This window comes from Streptopelia decaocto (assembly GCF_964273445.1).
Source record: "Streptopelia decaocto genome assembly, chromosome: 21".
NCBI lineage: Eukaryota > Metazoa > Chordata > Aves > Columbiformes > Columbidae > Streptopelia > Streptopelia decaocto.
In genome coordinates, this window is record NC_138676.1 from 4,585,057 (window position 1) to 4,603,580 (window position 18,524).

Sequence of the window (18,524 nt, forward strand, 5' to 3'; positions counted from 1 at the left end):
AAACAAATCCCCAGAAACGTGCTTCAAGTGTCATTTTGAGCTGAATATTATAACCTGAATGTTCTAAAATAGAAGGAAATAAAAGCAAAAAGAGATGTCATTCTTTTCTCACTAATGTCATAAGATACTGATGCTCTTTATTTATTGATAGAGTGCTCTCACTCCAGAGCCTAGCAATCTCAACATCTTCATGAATATTTCTATGCACACAGGAAGGAGATCCTTCTGCTGCTCTCCTACTGCTGAGACCATGAAAACCGGTCTCCTTAGAGATGCCAGGCTATTGTCATTCAGCTATCAAGAAACTTGAGCAAGCCCATCTTGTCTATCTGCTCTCCTTAAACTAGAGCTCCTTACAATTGACTGAAATCCAGTTCCAAGTCACCAGGAATACCTTTTAAGAGAAATTACTCATTTAATAAGATGGTTAATTCACAGCACAGTACATGATGTGTGACAAAGCTTTTCCAAACAAACCCATTGCCATCTGCCAAGAATAGTCACAGTAGGTGGAAGAAAGTGAATAACAGTAACTCCATAGTCAAACTTATCAGATGCAAAGTCCTGGACTTATAAGTCTTGCATGGTGTCAGTCCAACACACCGACCTTAACATCTGTACAAAAAATTCCAGCAGGAACCAGGCTATAATGCCTCAGAAAAGATGAAAATATAAACATATGGCAGGATAGATGTGAAGTGGAAGGAGAGAGGAGGCTAACTTCACTTCAGCAAGCTAAGGCAGGGGTCCAGAGACAGCATCTGCTGAGGTACTGCCTCCTGTGAGACAGCTGGCTTGTACAGAAAGCGCTTAAAGGCCTGAGCAGTTATCAAATTACCTGTATGAACCATGGTCCTGATTCTTCCAGGCTGCCCATGTGATCTACCCATCACTCTGATCACCAGAGAAGAACATGAGACCATGAGGAAAGAGTCAAGGGATTTCCTGCATTAGCCTGCAGCATCCACTGCCTTTTCTGTTTCACTGCTTGAGCTCTTCTGAGGAATGGGGTGGATTTCACCCAGCTCGATAACAAAGGGAGAGCTATAAAAGGAACTTTTAGGAACATTGCCCGCATTGGCATCATAGGTTCCCATGGCTTGTGTCCCTTGCCGGTGTTGAGGATTTCCTATCACCCCTCAAAGGAGTCCTTTGGGTTTAAATGGCTTTGATTGGTGCGCCAGGGACTGTCAGAGAAGGTTTAACAACTGAGCAGTGAACCTTTCCAAGTGTCTTTTAGCTGTACAGAGTCGGTGTCACAGCCTCAGTGACCACGCTGGCATTTTAATAGGAGCTGAAAGAACAGGTCTTGGAACCTTCACTCCTTACAGTTCACATTAAATTAGTAATATACATTAAATGATTATCTTAGATGGCATTATTTAAACATATCCTCACAGGACATTCGCCTCAAGCAAACTGCAACAGAAAAGCTGAAAGATTATGTAGCTTATATATGCATGAGTGTACAACAGCATGTTTGCACATGTAAGTGTGCCCAGGCAAGTTCACAAGCTTCAGCATTTTTTTGAAGCATAAGGACACACAGTGCACAAACCCAGTAAGAGTCCATACTGAAAAGCCAGTGTTTTATAGTTGATACAGCTGTTTGTGAACAGGCTTGCAAGGTGAATTGGGTAGTAGACTACAGATGTTTCATTGGCAGGGTTTTCAGAGGAAACAGAATAAAACCCAGCCTTGTTGGTTATGGCTTTGCTTTTCTTGTGCTAGGATGGGTCTGAATTCTGCAAAGAGGATTTGTTGTTTGCTTATGCTGTTTTGTTAGGCTAGTTGGTAATGTTTTAGTTGAGGGAATGTTTGTTGGCTTTTTTTGGTAAGCAAATATCTGTTGGGGCTTTGCTTGTAGACAAAAGCTTTGTATTATAAAAAATATATAAAGCTGTTAATACTAATGATAATGGAACCTTGTAGGTTTGTATTTGTCTTATATTGTAAAATTAATAGCACAATATGAGTAGTTTGCCATGCTTGGTTTTAGTTATTGTAGCAACAATATAAAAGTAATATAAAAATGCTGGGTTTATGTGTGAGGAACTCTATTTTTTGTTCCTTCAAGTATAAATACAGAGTGTAGTAATAGTTTTACATAGAAAATAAGGCTGTCTAAAGGACTAGTAAGGGTGTTTCTTTTAAAACAAGCATAAAACCAAAAGTTACAGTAACAAGATGTGTGGATTCAGGCACTTCAAACTAACTGAAGCTGTAAAGAGGGTATTAGTTGGCTGTTGTTTCTCACATGTGTTTACTGACAGTGGAAGTGCTAAGGCTTGTTGAGTGAGAATTTTTACTCATATTAAAAGACTAATAGTGCTTTTATGATCAATTATTGAAGCCTATGTGAGAGACGAGGGCTTCTTAAAGAACAACTGGTTTTTAAGTCAGTATCTGAGACCTGATGTAGTATAAAGCAATCTTCCTACCAGTGGTTTATTATGAAAAGAAACTTCTGTGAAGGGTTTTATTTTTTATCCTAATATTTTTTGTTCTGTGTTTCGGGTTTTCTTGTTTGCAGACTGGTTTGTTTGTGTGGTTGGCTTTTTCTTTGTCAGTATTTTTGTGCCTTTTTTAGTTGCAAAGCTACAAGCTAAACAGAATGTGGTTTTGCTCAAGAGATTTTAAGTGCTTATCTTGCTCTACTGGTGGATGAACCCAGTGCTTCTATTAGCTCTGTTAATAGAGTTTTCAAAGAATTTAAACTGTGTGAGACAAGTTTGTGTTGGGAGCCCTAAAGAACAGACAATGAGGAATGAATACAAGAGAGTAGCAGAGTAGCAATGGTCTGTGTTACTGCTATGTAGTAAGTTATTACAGGTTATTTGTGCAAATGTGAAAGGGGCTGAAACTGAGCACTAGGGAGAAACCTGGTTTATGGCTCATAAGGACCTGCACAGATGTTTGTATACAGCTGTTTTAATGTGAACCTACCTTAGACTTCAGAGTTAGAGCCTGTCAGCAGCAGTACAGGAACCATCAAACCCTAACTCCCGTTTGTAACGGTTTTGTGAAGCCTTTTTCCTTAATGCTTATAATATCAAACATCAGTTTCTCTCTTTTGCTTTTCTGCCTGCAGAGAAGCGTGTGATGCACGTGTCCCATGCTGTGCCAGCCTTGTGTAGTGATGGGTCGAAGCATTTACCAGTCTGCTAGAAGAATTTCCACCTTCTGGAAGAATAATGTGCTACAGGTAGGACCTATTGCCTGAAACACAGCCAGCAAAGGTCTTGTGCTGGTGTGAGGGGTGATCCTTGTACATACTTACACCACCCTTACTTGGCTCTCAATAGGACTATTCAACAAATGAAATGCTCTTGCTATAACAGGCCTGAACACTAGAGGGAGAATCCCCTCTGAACCCCAAAGTGTGACTTGCTCTTAAGGAGCTTCCTGAAGGGGCTGAACTTGATGTAAGAACAGGCAGCGGGATGGCTTGTACAAGATAATACAGAGGAGATTTTGCATGTGTAGCCTTCTTTCATTCTCTGCATCCTTCAAACATCCCGGCTGTGTGGGTTTTGGTGGAGCTGGGCAGCCAGCGCAGGGCGACAACACTTTGCTCTGTCTTGGTTTCTGATGCATTGGTTCTGTTCAAGCAAAGCAGTGTTCTGGGTATTTACAGCATAGCTCGGGACGTTGTCTGTCAGACTTGTAATGCAGAGAGACAAGCTCAGTGCTGCTTGGCTTCTGGAGAGCAGGGGGAAGGATTAAATGCACATTTCTCCATTGATTTATGTCCTGCACCGAAAATCAATGATGTTCTCTCAGATCCACTCAACTGTTTGAAAACTGGCAGCCTGTTTGGTCAAGTGTGCGGGGAAAAGTTCTGAAGGAATTGTCTCTTATGATATGGGTAGATGGGATAGACACAGCTGCTCTGTAGGAACTGTTCTATTTACATAATAATTATAGCTTTTGTACCATCAGGCTATATTAGTTGAATATGCTGTTTAAAGCTTTTTTCTCTTTGTTACAGAGAGAACAGCTGTTTCAGAGAAGAGGAGCCAAATGCTGCTTTTGTTTCCATCTGAGGCTGGGAGGGGCAGATGAAATTTTAATAAAACAATGCAAGAAGGATAATTTTTATCCATGTTGTTTCTCTCTGATGGGATCTACATGAATCTAGGGTCTTTTTGACCAGGGTGACAGTGGTTTTTGTCTTCCAGTAAATGCTTGAAAAGCCTGTACTGTAATGAAGAGCTAAGGTACTGAATTCCTACAGAGCTTCCAAGCATGGTGCCCCTCCTTGTGGACTCGATAAAGATTGCTGTATTTGTTTTCATCCCTGAAGAGAGAGAGCAGTACTATCCTGGTTTTTACAAGGAAGGTATATAGAAACTACATGGGGTTATACAGGGAACTGATGAGAGAGCTTGAAGCTCAAGTCTGAGGTCTCAAAGCACAGGCTGGCAGCTCCTTCTCTTAGGTCCTGGAAATACTTTCATAAGTGTTCCTAAGGGAAAGGATTTTTGTTGTGCCTTCCAAAGCTTTCCTTTGGGCCCAAGTTGCACAAGATGGGTAAATCTGATTTGCAGTCAGCTGTGTATGATGGGCTTTTATTTCTGAGTATGCCCTTTTTTTAGAAAATATGCTGTTGCTGCTTATGTAGATGTACCTTAGCAGTTTTAAACCAGCTAGCTGGTGTCTTAGTATCTGGATATCAGTAGCGATACCCAGATGTGTATTCAGCTTCTTGAATGGTTTTACAGCCTCTGGAGTTTCAGGTAGCTGGTGTTACTCACTGGTTAATACCCAAGCAGCCTAGCTGAAGGTGCTTTGCTGTTCTGAAAAGCAGATGTATCCTAGGACATATGGATGTAAAAGTGTAAGCATGATGTGTGTATTTGTCAAGTGCAATAGGTCAGGACAGTTGTGTGTATGCATACATGTAAAACATCGCTGTTGTCTTGCTGTGAGCAGCAAGTTATGTGCATGTTTTACTAAAGAATAAAGAAGTTATTTTCCAGCTAGTTCAGCTCAGTAGGTGGTTAAAGTTGTCTATGAACTCCCTGCCACATTTGATCCTTCTTGCAGAAAGTGAGCAGTTTGTCTTCCCTGCTGTGATGGCAGAATGGGGTGTCTGAGCTGGTTTTTAAAACCCGTGTACTTGCTAACTGCACTGGGGTGAAGCTGAAGATGCGCTGTGAAGGTCTCTTGGGCTGTTTTAAAATGACCTTTGGAGACTGAGTTATAAGTTGTATCCCGTAGTCACTAAATATAGACAATCAATTTCTGCTTGATTTGGGATTTTACTTTGTCAGTGAAGCACGGATAAAATGCAAAATTAAATCAATTTGGGGGAATTTTTTTCTCTCCTAGGAAATCAAAAAGGAAGCCATGAGGCAAATGGAGAAAGTATTCCAGGAAGACTAAAAATCTTAATTCTGCTGTTTACTAGCTACAAAAGACAGTAAAGATAATGAATACATGTGAGCGTGTTTATTATTCTGAAGAGCATATGTGTTTTTTTCGGAGTGTGTCTCTCTGGCCCTTGAGTGATGAATATGATTTTTTTTTTCCATGTTGGATTTTTACTGCCTTGAAACTTAACTGTTTTGACACTAGAGAAATCCTCTTGTTTCTCCTTCAAAGGTAAATATATATGTTATTGCTTGAAATTAGCTCTACCTCACCCACATGACTGGTCTTCACTATTAATCCCAGCTGATGGTAGGGAGGGGCTCCTCAGAGAGGCAGCCATGTGGTGAACATTGAGCACAGTGTTTCCCCCGCTTCTCTCCTTTTCAGACAGGCAAAATTGTTCTACGCTGCTGTAGACGTGAACTCCTTGCTGCACTGCCTGTCTCTTCTCTTCCAGAAACTTGAGGGCCTGAATTACCGGCCACAGAAGAGCTCTCGCTGAATCTGGATGGAATATGGACAAGACGATGAATAGCAGAAGGGAAGAAAGAGTGAAGTTGGTTATTTTTCTGGCACATGGATGCAATTACACTCGGTGCATTCCAGAGGCGTTCTTTTGAATCCTGTGCAGGTCTGCCTGCTGTTCCTGGGAGAAAAGAAGAAAAAGGCAGGAAAAGTCCCTCTTGCTTGGAGACGGAATGTCTGCACTTTCAATTCTCTTTTTAGGTAAGTTGGCTTTTTGGTTTTGTGTAGCGCTTTTAATCAAACTTCCATGTGCTCTCTCTGCGTGACTGAAATTCATTTCTGATGAGCTGGAGAAAGGGATTTGTGAGCTAAAAACTTTTATGGAGAACTCAGATTAGGGTGGTGTTTGGGTTCTGATGCTTTTCTTGTTGCTTTAATAGCAGGTTGATAGTCACAGACCTTTTAATACCTGGATTCAGTTTTAGAAGTGGTGGTTAAACGGACTCTTTTTCAAGTCTTTTTTTGTTTAAAGAAGGTAGCGCTTTTAAGCAATGAAATAGGGGTTTGAACCTCTTTAGCAAAACAAGGTGAACAAAATGTCTTTGTTTCAGGCATAGTGTCAGATTTGTTTAACTCTGTTTTGATTTGCTTGGGCATTTAACATTTGGATTTTAAAATAAAAAGGAATTATTGTTTTGAGTGATGCCTAAGATTAGAAACAGATGTGTTGAAGTGCAAGAGGGGAGGAGATCGGGGGGGAAAGGATGGGAGAAGGGGGTTAAAGGGGCACCAAGTAAGAGGGCTGCTGAAAGAGTGGAGGGAAAAAACGTAGAGATTGACGGAAAAGGAGATGAGTGGAGATATTAAAGAATCTATAGGAGAGTGAAGGCGGGAGGACTGGAGAGAGCTGCTTGTTAAAGCCGTAGCTGCTGGGGGAAAGAGTTTGCAGCCCTGAGGTATTTGAGGGGGTTTGCCCACAAAGACTGACTCAGAAGCAGCCTGGGTTTCTGCATCTCCAGAGGCGCTGTGATGTGATGAGTGAGCTTCTGTCTCCTTTCTGCTCACCAGATCGTGCTGACAGGCGCATAGCTTGGAAATGTGTGGCTGGGCAAAGGCTGTGATTCTGGGGTCATCTTGTACCCTAGGAACCTGGGTACCGGTGTGGAAAAGCAGGTTGGTCTTTGATTCCCTGGGATGAGTTGAGCCTCGCAGGGTGGTGGACTGATGTGGCTGACCAGAGGTAGAATCAGTTTTTGGACAGCTATAAGAAACGTTGCAAGGGACAGCCCTGTTGAAGTCCCACAGGTGTGGAACATGGGCTAGCCAGATTTCTAGGTATCTGAAAGACAAGCAGCATTTGCACAGTTGCTGAATAAATCATAGAGAAGGTTTTTGCTCTAGGGATTGCTGTTAGCAAAGGTTTTGTTTGTAGGAGTGTGATGGGCTTAGATGTGCTGCAGAATCTGCAGGAGAGTGCAGGCAGCAGTTTGTCACCCCTACATATCCGCGATGGCCATTTGTGTCTCAGTATGGGGGACATAGTGTGTCCTGGTTTTGGCTGGGCTAGAGGTGGTTTTCTTCCTAGCGATGTGTTTGGGGTTTAGAATGAGAACACGGAGAACTGTTGTGGTTTAACCCCAGCTGACAACTAAGCACCAAACAGCTACTTGCTCACTGTACTCTGGTGGGATAGGGAGAGAATCAGAACAGTAAAAGTGGGAAAACTTCTTGATTGAGACAGAGAGGTTTAATAAGTAAAGCAAAAGCTGGGTGTGTGAGCAAAGCCCAATGAGGAATTCATTTGCTATTTATCGGCAGGCAGGTGCTCAGCCACATCCAGGAGCCAAGTAGTTTCAAGGAAACTTTTAAAATAAGGTGAAAAGACGTGCTAAGGTGTGGGCAAGAGCATGACTGAGCTTATTTCCCCTGTAAAAGCCAGGTAAATGAAGCAGGAGGGAGTGAGGAGCGGAAGGTGGCCTGCTGGTGTGTGTGCCTCTGTGGAACTGTGTGTGACATCTGATTCTCATCTCGTCTACAGCTGGTTGAAGTTGTTTCAAATTCCTTGTGTAATGCACTCCACTCTTAAAAATCAAAATGGAAATTTCCATGGGAAATATGTCATTTTTCACTTGAGTGTAATAACTTCATAACAGAATGTTGCATTTCTCAGCAAGTAAAGAAACTAGCAAATGCTTTTATTGAAATGTTTCTTAATTGGTTTAACTTTTGCAGGTGCTGGAAGTCTCCATTGCCTACTTTCACCCCCTCCAAGTCAATTGTGAATATTTTTAGTGTGTTCTGTTCAAGTAAAAAGCTGCCTTCCTTGTAATCAAATATGTTTGTATGAGCAATGCTTGTCTGTGTGGCTTCGATACTGGTACTACATGAGTTTTCTTCACTTGTTGGCTGGTATATGTGCTCTGCCCTTCAGAAACCAATAGCTGGAAGATTATGAGCAGTACATGTGCTAAGCGAAATCATCTGGTTTTCTGGTGTCCTGCTATTGGACTTGAACCTTTTATGTTAGTGTTAGAGGTTGCTTACCACAGTATACACTGGGTCTGCCTTACAGTTGCCTGACAAAGATGTGTTCAGTGTGTTAGTGTGTTACATGGGGGTGATGTTGCTGGAGTGGGTGCAGCTGTCACAGTGGAAGTACCTTTTGTACAGATGGGGCTGAGCTCTGTGGTCAGTGACTCTTCCAGTGCTGTCCCAGGGGTACGCACTTGCTGTATTGAACACCAAGACTCTGTCTCACTGCACTAGAAGAAAGGTTATGGCATAGATCCTTCCAGTGCCTGTTGGCATGAGCGATTGGGTCTGACAGCGTGCGTTTGCTTAGGTAGTCACTGGACTTCTAGCTTGAAAATCTGTGATGATACGGAGGTGGCTCTGCAGCGGTAGGTGAGCCTGGGGCTGTGCTCTAGTGCACTGACTCTCCTGCTTAAGAGCACAGGCAACCTGCAATGTGCCCTATCGCATCTCCTTGAGATCCTTCTCCTCAAAGCCTTGCGATGGTACACTCCAGCAGAGCCAGCTACCACTGCAGGGTTAGTTATTTTCTTTTGCAAAAAAAGCACTCCTGCTGCCACTGAGTTACTGGGAAGATTGACATTTTAATGGAATGCTTCTGCCTGGAACTAGTAAAAGGCAAGGGAGACTTCATTAAGCAACCTGAAAACTAAGCTGATGGATGTCTTATTTCCCAAATTTCTCAATGGTAACTAACAGTGTATATGATACACTTGCTATTTCTTAGCTTTCTCATGGCTCTGTTGCCTCTGCCTGTTTGTTTAATGATACAATTAGAAGCTTGGTGGGACAAAGGCTTTGCCCCCTGTTTTTACAGCACTTAAGCCAAGACGCGGCTCAGGAGTGGACTATGAAAAGAAGGATCTGTAGCTGTGAAAAGGGCTTTGTGTGCCGTTTTGCTGGGTGGAATTTACCTTCTCTTGGTGTCATTGGATTCTGAAGGAATTAAGGTAACTTCTTGGTGTGTTTAGCTCAAAAGACTGTTCTCCCAAGGACAGCTTCATATAACTGATAATTGACAAGTCATCTGTCCTGAGAACCCCAAAAGCAGTCAAAGCATCTAATCTAGGCAAGATTCAGCCTGTTACAGTAATGGGAACTTAGTTCTAGGACAGAGCAAAGAGCTCTTTAATACAACACTGCTGTAGGAATGTCTAAGAAAAGGGAGCAAAGAAAAGCAGCGTGTCCATTTGCCACTCGGGGGAATTCAAAGGAGCTAGACAGAATTGAGTGAGTTGCTATCTGGCAGGGTATCAGGGTTAACACTCCTTGCGAAACACATTCTTCTACAGCTGGGGATGGTTTGTGTCAAATATTTTGTCAAGACACTTAATGAGAAATGGCCCATTTCTCTCTAGTAGTGCTTTGTTTTATATGGAATAGTTCAGATTCTTAGCATCTAACAAAAATATATTTATTTGGGGGACCCTGTTCTTTCCATTTTATCATGAGGAAAGAAGGAGAAAGGTACCTTTCCAGAGTGAGGAAAAGCAGCATGCCAAAGTCGAGCTGAAATTATGACGAGGAATTTATATTACGGGAAATAGAGCCAGAGAGAAGGGGAGGCAGCTTTTCTGAACTTCCCATGGAAAACAATTTGTGTTTTGCCTTTGTGCCCACCCTCGATCTTGCCTGTCCGTGTTTAGTTAGTGGTCTGTTTCTGTGGGGTACTCTGGCCCACTTCAGAAAGACATTTTGTGTAAGAGCTTCCCAGAAATGTCATTGCACAACTGGCTTGGAGATACGCTGATGTTTATCCTCAGAATCACAACAAATGCCCCTGTTTTCCTCAAGGCAAATACAGGGCTTTATAGGGAACTTAGCAGGTTTGCAGTCTGGGATTGGTTTGAGTTTTCAGGAACTGCCTGAAAAGAAATGTTAACGGTTGCTCTGACAAAACTTAGTGTGCGTTTGAAGGGTTTTTTGTGTGCACGTGTGTTTAGTACCAATAAAGTGGGGTGCTGTGAGCTGCATCTGTGCATTTTCAGAACTAGTCTGACAGCCTTAGTCAAATTGTACCTTAGATTTCTAGCTACATCAGTTGCCTCTTAGCCAAGGCAGTAGTTGTTGCTTGTGTATCTCTAATGTATTTTATACACTTGCAGAGCAAGCTTTGCTCGTGTGCACACAATATTGTGCATTTCTTGCATGCGCTAACGTGTTACAGGAGTCTACTTGGGGTGCAGTGGGAGCTTGGCAGTGCCCTGTCTAAAAGATGAATGGATTGTCTTCTTTTTCCTCAAAGCTGTTTCTTGGTCTGTTTTTAGCAGTGGTTCGTTTACAGAGGCAGCCCAGCAGAAAGCCAAGGGTGAAGTCAGGTCACTGAGGTCCGTGAATAGATACTCAAATGACAGGATAGTGGAGGATGCAGAAACGGCTGTGCAGGAAGCACAACAATGGAAAAAGTGTGAAGGGATGGAAAGTTAAGTCAACAGAGGTGAGGAGGTGCATTTCTATCTTTTTTCATCTCTTTGATGCTCTTCTCACTTCAGTCTGTTCCTTTGGTATTACTGAGTGGAAGAACAACATCTCACCTTTGCCAGCTGGGGGTTCAAACCTTGTCTAAAACATGCTTTTCACTGGGTAGAATACAGAGGGTGTATGCAGTAGTGGCTGGAAGCTCTAGCAGTGGGTTAGCAACCCAGAATAAAGCTGGGTCCTTTTCCCAGAAGCTCGCTGACTATTAGAAAAAGCACCTGGGCAATGTGAGGAGGATGGGTGCTGCTGGACCTCAGCACCATTGCCAGCCACTTCTCAAGCTGCTTTTTTGGTACCTTGGTTTCTTTGTGTGACTTGGCAGCTCTGTCTTTTCTTTGCAACAAGCTGCTAAGGATACTGAGCAATTGTATATATATCACGAACAACAGTATAGATCACGAAACAACTTCTGTCCTCATCAGCTCCTTCATCTTCTCTAGGAAAGCATGTGGCAGTTTAAAAAGTCAAATGTTGTAATGCAGCATTTCTCTTAATGGGCCAACCCAGATTAATGATGTCGGAGTTGCTGTCCCACAAGAATCAATATACATTACAGTATATTTTCAGCCTGTCTCTTCTCCTGTGTAGCTGCCATCCATTTTTGTGGTTGGAAAATGAGTATGAAGCCTTAGTGTATGTGACTTCCCAACTGATGAGGTAGAAAGGTTGAAGTTCAGCTTAGTGCCTGCAGTTTAATTGCCTTTGGTAGGAAAAGGTCAGTGAAATTTTTGTTGTGCTAATAATTTGCATTGGCAGAAGAGAGGCTGCTCTCCTGGAAACAGTCTTTTGAAATGGAGCGTGCACAGTTAGAGGCAACTGATGTCAATGACTAGACTGCATTTGGTCTGCCATCACACGGCACTGCTGCTTCTGTAGCCTGCTTTCTGGTGAGCGTCACACAAAGCTGTGGCTCAGTCTGGCAGGGCTGTATTGGGTGCAGAAGTGGGTGCAAAAGTATATAAAGGCCATTGAACAGAGGAAGAAGCGGAGCTATGGGTGGGTCTGCACAACCTCAAGGAGAGATAGCAGTTATGTCATGCGTCTAGAACCCTTGCAGCTCTGACCAAAAGCCATTTTCCTTTTAATATGTACTCAAGCATAGGTAGAAGCAGCGATGGGCAGATCACTGACAAACTCCTGAATCCATCAGTGACAATTTAGCAGGCTGAGGTCCTAGAGCTTCTGTTTGGAGGTAAAGTGTCCATTGTGCTGAGCTGTTCGGCAGAGCAAAGCCTGGGAGCCAACTAATGGTAGGTGGGAGTCCCCTGTCCTTTTCCTCTGGCTTTTGAGAAAGGAGAACACTTGTCTGTCTCAAAGCCTGTGCACCAGCATTAACTCAAGATCAAACTGTTCCTTTTAACTAGCAGCAGAGGCACAATAACTCTAGCAATACTGGAGTCTGTCAGTGAAAATACCTTTCAGAGGCTGTTTTGTAAAGGGAAATGCTGTGCTTTGCTGGATTATCTGAAGGGAAAACAAAAAGCAACAGCTCAGGAAAGCATTAGGGAGTGGTCAGTGCATGGGCTGGGAATTTGGATGCAGATCCCTCCTCTGATCTAGATCTTGGCAAGTCATCTTCATCCCTCTGTAGCTCTTCTTCCACTGCCTTGTGCTTTCCACTCTTTGGCTCTTTAGGCTGCAAGTTCTGTTGAGCAGAAACTGCCTTTCCCTATGTGCATGGATGGCCGCTAGTACAAGCTAGGCCTCTCCAGAGCTGGAGTGTGGAGAAGAATGGCTTCATTCCCCTCCCCTCCTTGTGCCTCAGCAAAAATATCAGAATTAGGTGGTTTTCCAGTATTTGGAATATTTGAGATGCATGCTGGCTGAGTCTCATAGCTCAGGCTGCTTAGGCTATTTTTTTGCTTTTTAAAGACTTGAGAAAATTTTAAAGGCCATATAAATGCTCAGTATAGACATGAACCTTTATTTGTAGGGTAGGGCTGCAGAGTGCTGGGAAACAGTGGGGTGGTTTTGGGTGTGTGGGGGAAAGTCTTTCGTATAACACAACAAGCCTTGAATATTGAACTAGAACAGACTCAAGCACTTCTTTTCTGTTAAAAAAATATTGCAGGGTTTTCACCCTTGAAGGCAAATCACTTTCTGACTTCATTGTTTAAATTTAGGTTTTGTTTTGCGGGGGGATCGTTAGACTTGAAGCGAAAGCCTTATAGCCCAGGGACTGTCACTTCTGATTACTTCCAGTGACACTTCCAATTATTTCCAATCACAATTCCAGGGACAAGAGGAAAAAGGAGCCACGTTCTCCAACATGGGGGCTTTTTATTTTCTGAACAAAGGACCATTTATCAAACCTCTGCAGAAAAAAGGTACAGAGCCAGATTTGGAACTCTGTGGCAGGGTAATTGCAGAGCAAATGTGCTGAAGTGAGACCTGAGGCCAGTGTCTGGCAGGGTGCTGGGAATCCTGCTGCAGATCCTGCCTTGTTGAGTAATATTAAGGAAATAGCTTCATTTTCCCCAGGCATTATCTGGCACTAGGCCTCATTTCAGTGCAGCGACGCGCAGCTTCAGTGAATGTCTGCTAAATGCTCTGTGGGTCTTGTAAGACATGAGCGTGTGCAAGTGCTGCTCGTGGAAAGCAAACAGCTTAGTGTGCTCCAAATGGGAAACTTAAGAGTCTGCTGAGGGAACTTGACTGACTTGTAGGTACATGAAGGGGAGAATTAGGTGCAGTGTGTTTTATCCAGTGGTGAGCCTATGAGCTATTGTGTTCTTCAAAAAATGAAGCAAGACGTGATTACCAGTGGAAGCCGGAGCACTACCGAAATTTGATGTCTCTGGTAGCCTTAGTTCAGACTTGAAGTGTAAAAACAGTCTTAAAGTAGTGTTACAGCTTTCAGTTGTGCTCAGCAAAGCCTTTTGTTTCCTTAGTCATGCCGCATTGGGCTGCGAGTGAAGTTGGGCCTGTTTGAAAATGCTGCTTTCAGCTGCTTTGTGCCTCAGTTGCTGTTCTGCAGAGTAAGAGAAGCTGGAGCCCCTGTGTTGCAGTTCAGGAGTCTTCCCATCGGTGCTACTCAGCGTGGCAAATGGATTCTGGCTCATCTGGCTTTGTCACAGCTCCTTCCCGTTAGCCCAAGGCTACCCCTGGAGTGAACAGAGGAGACAATTCTGCAGCTGTTAATGCAGACGCAATATGACCTGGTACAAGAGAAGCTCAAAGCTCTGAGCTCCTCTGCTCTGGAGCTAATGATCCTGCATTGCACAATACTTTTCCCTCTGATTACTTGGGCTTGCATCTTTGTCCTATTTGGTAATGCCCTGGGCATGTTGCTTCCATTGTGGGACAGCAATGAATACCCATTAGTAAATGTCATTGAATGCAGTGGAGGCTGTGGTGTTTCTTTGAGTTGCCAGCCAAGCATCTTCCCCTGCTCCATATCCTTCTGTGAAAGCACCAGGAGAGAGGAGGAAATCCAAACCCAGAATGTTAATGGAAGAAACTGGCCCTTATTGCACCAGATGGAATTATTTAGGAAACCATTGTGACAATGGGCCATAATGTGGAGGGGGGACAGTGTGTTTTCTCCTTGTTACTGAAAATTGGTAATCTTACCAGCAAGTGAAGAGTGCATGGTGGGGGTGAGACTGTCGAAGGGTCTGTGACTTGCTCTCTCTGGATCAGGTGTATAAGTAGCCAGTTTTAGGCTGGGTCTGAGTTATGGGCGGGAAGGACAGCAGTAGCTGTATATTCCTGATCTTGAGGGAGCAGCCCTGCTCATTGCTTTAAATCATTCTGGGGTTTTATTTTTCTGTGTCAGCACTGTCAGAGCCTATAATCCTCAACCGAAAGAGGCCATCCTGCCCTACCGAGAGAAGAACTTAAAGTGAGGAATCCCCTTCAGCAAGGATGTGGCAAGCAGACTGACGATGTAAAAAAGTTAAAAATACCCTGAGCCAATATGCATAAAATTAGGGCCTGATTATGATGCAGAATTAGAAACAAAGCATAAAGAATTCCTCTAGTACAGGAAGCTGGTGGAGCCCTACAATGAGCAGCACTTAGTGCTAGCTGTGCATCGCAACAACAGTAATTGAGCAGGTAATGATTAGACGTGCTTTATAAACACCCACCGTCAGTTATGTTCATACTGTGCAGACAGAGAAGACTTGATGTAGCAGATAAATGTTATTTCTGCAGACATTTTAAATAGCAGTCAGTGTTCATATATTCTCTACATTACCCTCTGATCCAGAAGTAGTACATAATATATGAACATTTGGAGTAGATGCCAGGAAAAATGTCTTGTGCAGCTGCGAGAGATTAAAGATACTGGAACATTAGACTTGCATCAGTCCCGAGCTGTGATATGAATGTTGAGACAGGTTGGCCTTATGGGCAGAGGAGCTCTGTTCATTATATGGCTCTCAGGTTTCCTGGAAGACTGAGCAAGATCCTTCCCTTGTGCTTCAGGTGGAGACAGACTTCTTGTACAAGTACAGCGTGACTAATGCTTGGAAAATGGGGTATGAGACTTGGTGGTGTTTTTACAGAGTCAGAATTTTGCTAAGAAGCAGCAATGGGAAGGCAGGAATCTGTTTTTCTTCCAGTTCCAGTGGTGACCCTTGCAGTCCATTGGAATGAAAAAGTATCACTTGGAAGGTTCAGATCTATTGTTAAGTAACTTGTCTTATCTCAGTCATCATACCAGGAGGTGGTTTTCTGAGTCCTTTTGGAGACTTGGTTTCCCCATCTGTAAAAAGGGAAATGTCTCATTATATAATGTGGTTTATGGCCATCGGAGGAAGAGATGTGCAGTATTGGTAAATAGTTTGACTGTTTATCAGCCTTCCCTTTCCAAAGAGCTTATAGCTGTTGTCTGTTTGCATTTGTATTTCATGCCACTGCGATGTAACTGTGTTCTGACAGAGCTGGCTCTTGCAGCATTTAGGGGAGGAAGAGTTAGAAATCTTCAGGAGCCATACCAGTCCTTACTTCAATTCTTTATAAATTTTGGAAGAAATACACTGAGCCATACTTCCTAAAAAGAGGAAATGCATGAGTCCTGTCTCCTGTGTTTAGAATAAACAGAATCTGGATAATTTAATCTAAGAGGAAAATGTTCTTTTGAGGATAAACAGCCTGAATAAAACATTTCTGAGCAATCCCATGACAGTGCCCTCCCCTTGCACCATCCCCCAAACAGCAGCTTCTCTCCTGAAGGATGCCAGAAGCAGCTGGCTGATCAGGGAACTGGCCTCACTGCAAACCAGACTGTAAGTCTTACTCAGGATACCCCCTTTTCCCTGCTCCAGTCATCCTGGTACCTATAATCATCCCAAATGACCCCTGAGGATCAAGTGAGACCCTGCACGTGGGCACATTGTATTTGGCTTATTCTGCATAAATGATAAATAAGCCCCATTGCGTGGCAGACAGACACTTGGGTTTTGTTTCTAGATGTTAATGAGGGCCAGATGCAGAGACTTGTGTGGTCCGGGGCCGGCGAACTGCTGTTATCTACAGGATGGAGCCATTTGATTTCTTCTCTACTAGGCAAACATAATAAACTACTTTCAGTGTTATGAAGCTGTTGCAACTTTTCCATTTGCTGAGCTTGCTGGGCTGAAAAAAAATGTAGGAGGCAGAGGGTAAACTAGCGGCTTGAAACGGGGAAATGAGGGGTGTATATCTCCTGTCACTCCACATATGACAACCAAAGTTCAAATAGGCATGGTAATTGTTGGTGCAAGATTTCCTCATTAAAACTCTGTCCTAGACACAATGTCTGCACTTAACAAGCATGTGTTATACAATTAAGAAGTACAATGAGAGTTAGGATACCCACTTAGCCTGTTATCTTGTTTCCAGTTATTATTAGGAGCTGGTCTGAGGGAAGGAATACAGGAAGAGGGTAAAGAAGGGATTCTTCCCTGGCCAGATTTTTCCTGATATTTGTAGTCAGCAAATGACTAATACACTCAGTTAGCCAGCCATACTCCTTTCTGTGGCCCATAGGTTTGCCGCAGTTATTCATGCCCTTGATTCAGTTCCGTGAGCTGTCACAATTGCATCAGACTCTGACAGATGCCTTAGAAAACTCCACAGTAACCCTAACAAGTATTTAACTTCCACAGATTCAGCCAGCGAGTCAGACTCCTCCTGCCTGAGAGCAAACATGGGAATAAGGAGCAATGAGTTACTGCACCAAATGAGTCTGACAGTTTATCTAAGTTGCTATTTCACTCCAATATAGTCCAGTATCAGATGGAGGTGGGGGAAGAAAACCCACATAACTGACAGTATGTGGAATCACATGGTTACGTGGGAAACTTCTTGCTGAATATCAGGCAGTTAGGAAAAAGTATGGATTTGTATACCTGAAGTAATAAATCTAATTTAACTTGTGAGGCTTCTAAACATCTAATGTCTTCCTGAATAGGAGTCAAACACCTTGAATCTGTTTCCTAGTAGCCAGATGCTCTGTTTCTTAATGTTCATTCCTGAGCAAAATGGGTCACCTGCCCCTGAAAGCCGAGGTGGTTACCATTGTCTTCCCACTAATGGTGCTGGTTTTGGAAATAGTCTCTGCCCTGTTGGAACAGATCTTTGCAGAAGAGAAAGATGGAAGAATGTTTAAATCTCACTGAGATTTTATTGGAAAACATTTTGTGGCTCATATCTCAGTATAAATAAGAGGCATGGACACTGGCTGAGTGGGTAGGTCTGAACTGCTGAACTTCAATGAATCTGATGGGTTGGATGTAATGGAGAAGACAGGTTGGATCACTTCTTGGATTGACAAAATAGTCTGGGGAGCCTGTTGAGTAATTTAAGCTTTGGCTTTGTTGAGTTCGATGCAGCCTTGGGTGGTTTTGTGGAGAGCTGGCCTTCCGGATCCCTGGCAGCCTCGCAGCCGTGCTCTCTCTGGGCAGCTCAGGACAGGAGAAATGCATAAATAATTGGCGTGTGGTGCTTTGTTTAGGAGCTTGTGCCTGGAGACTTAGTCTGGACCAGGGTAAAGGTCCCTGCAGTAAAGCCCTGGCAGAAGGCGGCTTTTCAGCTTGTTAAACAATGCAGCCCAGCTGGGTTTAGCTGAAGGAATGTGAACTGTTTGAGACGGGAGATGACTCTGGGCTGTGCTTACTGTCAGATATACACAGAGCTCTGTCAGAACGTGCTGTCTGGCATCTCTTGGCACCTCTCATGTTGTACCTGCTTACCTTTTATAGTTAATGTTTGTTTTTTGCTTTTTTTGAGCACCGTGTGTCTAGGCGAACATAGACACAAGGATGATGTGATAGACACTTTGCCCAGATCAAGAGACAGGATGCTGTGACTGTCTGAAAAGAGGGAAAGAATTAACTCATCAAGTTCAGTAAATCCCACCCTTGGTTCTGGCTGAGCCTTGGATCCTGACATCATTGGGTAACTGTTGTCAGAGGGCTCTGTAATCTGGAATATAAGGGTCTTTAAGAGCTGCTGGCTAGAAGTTGAGCCTTGACAAATGCCAAATAGAAGCTGAGACTCAATCATCAAGGAGTTTAATGTGCCACTAAAGCACCAAGTCAGTTCTTGGACTCTAAAATAGACCATGCAGGTGTCTGGCAGTTTGTTTTCATTAGTTTGTCTGTTTACTTTTTTTAGTTAAGTTTCCTATTGGAATAGAGGCCTGACTTACCCTCAGTCTTGTAATTTATTCTGGAGACATGTAC

The 18,524-nt window shown here is 43.2% G+C and overlaps 1 protein-coding gene and 1 long non-coding RNA gene across 2 annotated transcripts in view; both read left to right on the forward strand.

Moving 5' to 3' along the window:
* The first annotated feature begins 5,713 nt into the window (after positions 1-5,713).
* Positions 5,714-18,524, forward strand: part of CLMP (CXADR like cell adhesion molecule) — a 36,316-nt gene continuing 23,505 nt past the window's right edge. Inside the window, exon 1 of the mRNA XM_082070170.1 lies at positions 5,714-6,102. Within this exon, the coding sequence (XP_081926296.1) occupies positions 6,075-6,102 (28 nt within the window). The 5' untranslated portion in view covers positions 5,714-6,074. The remainder of the gene's footprint in view (positions 6,103-18,524) is intronic.
* Positions 9,253-14,123, forward strand: LOC309448534. Its single transcript, XR_014185815.1, has 3 exons — positions 9,253-9,323; positions 10,641-10,810; positions 13,743-14,123. It is a non-coding gene; the product is annotated as an uncharacterized lncRNA (long non-coding RNA).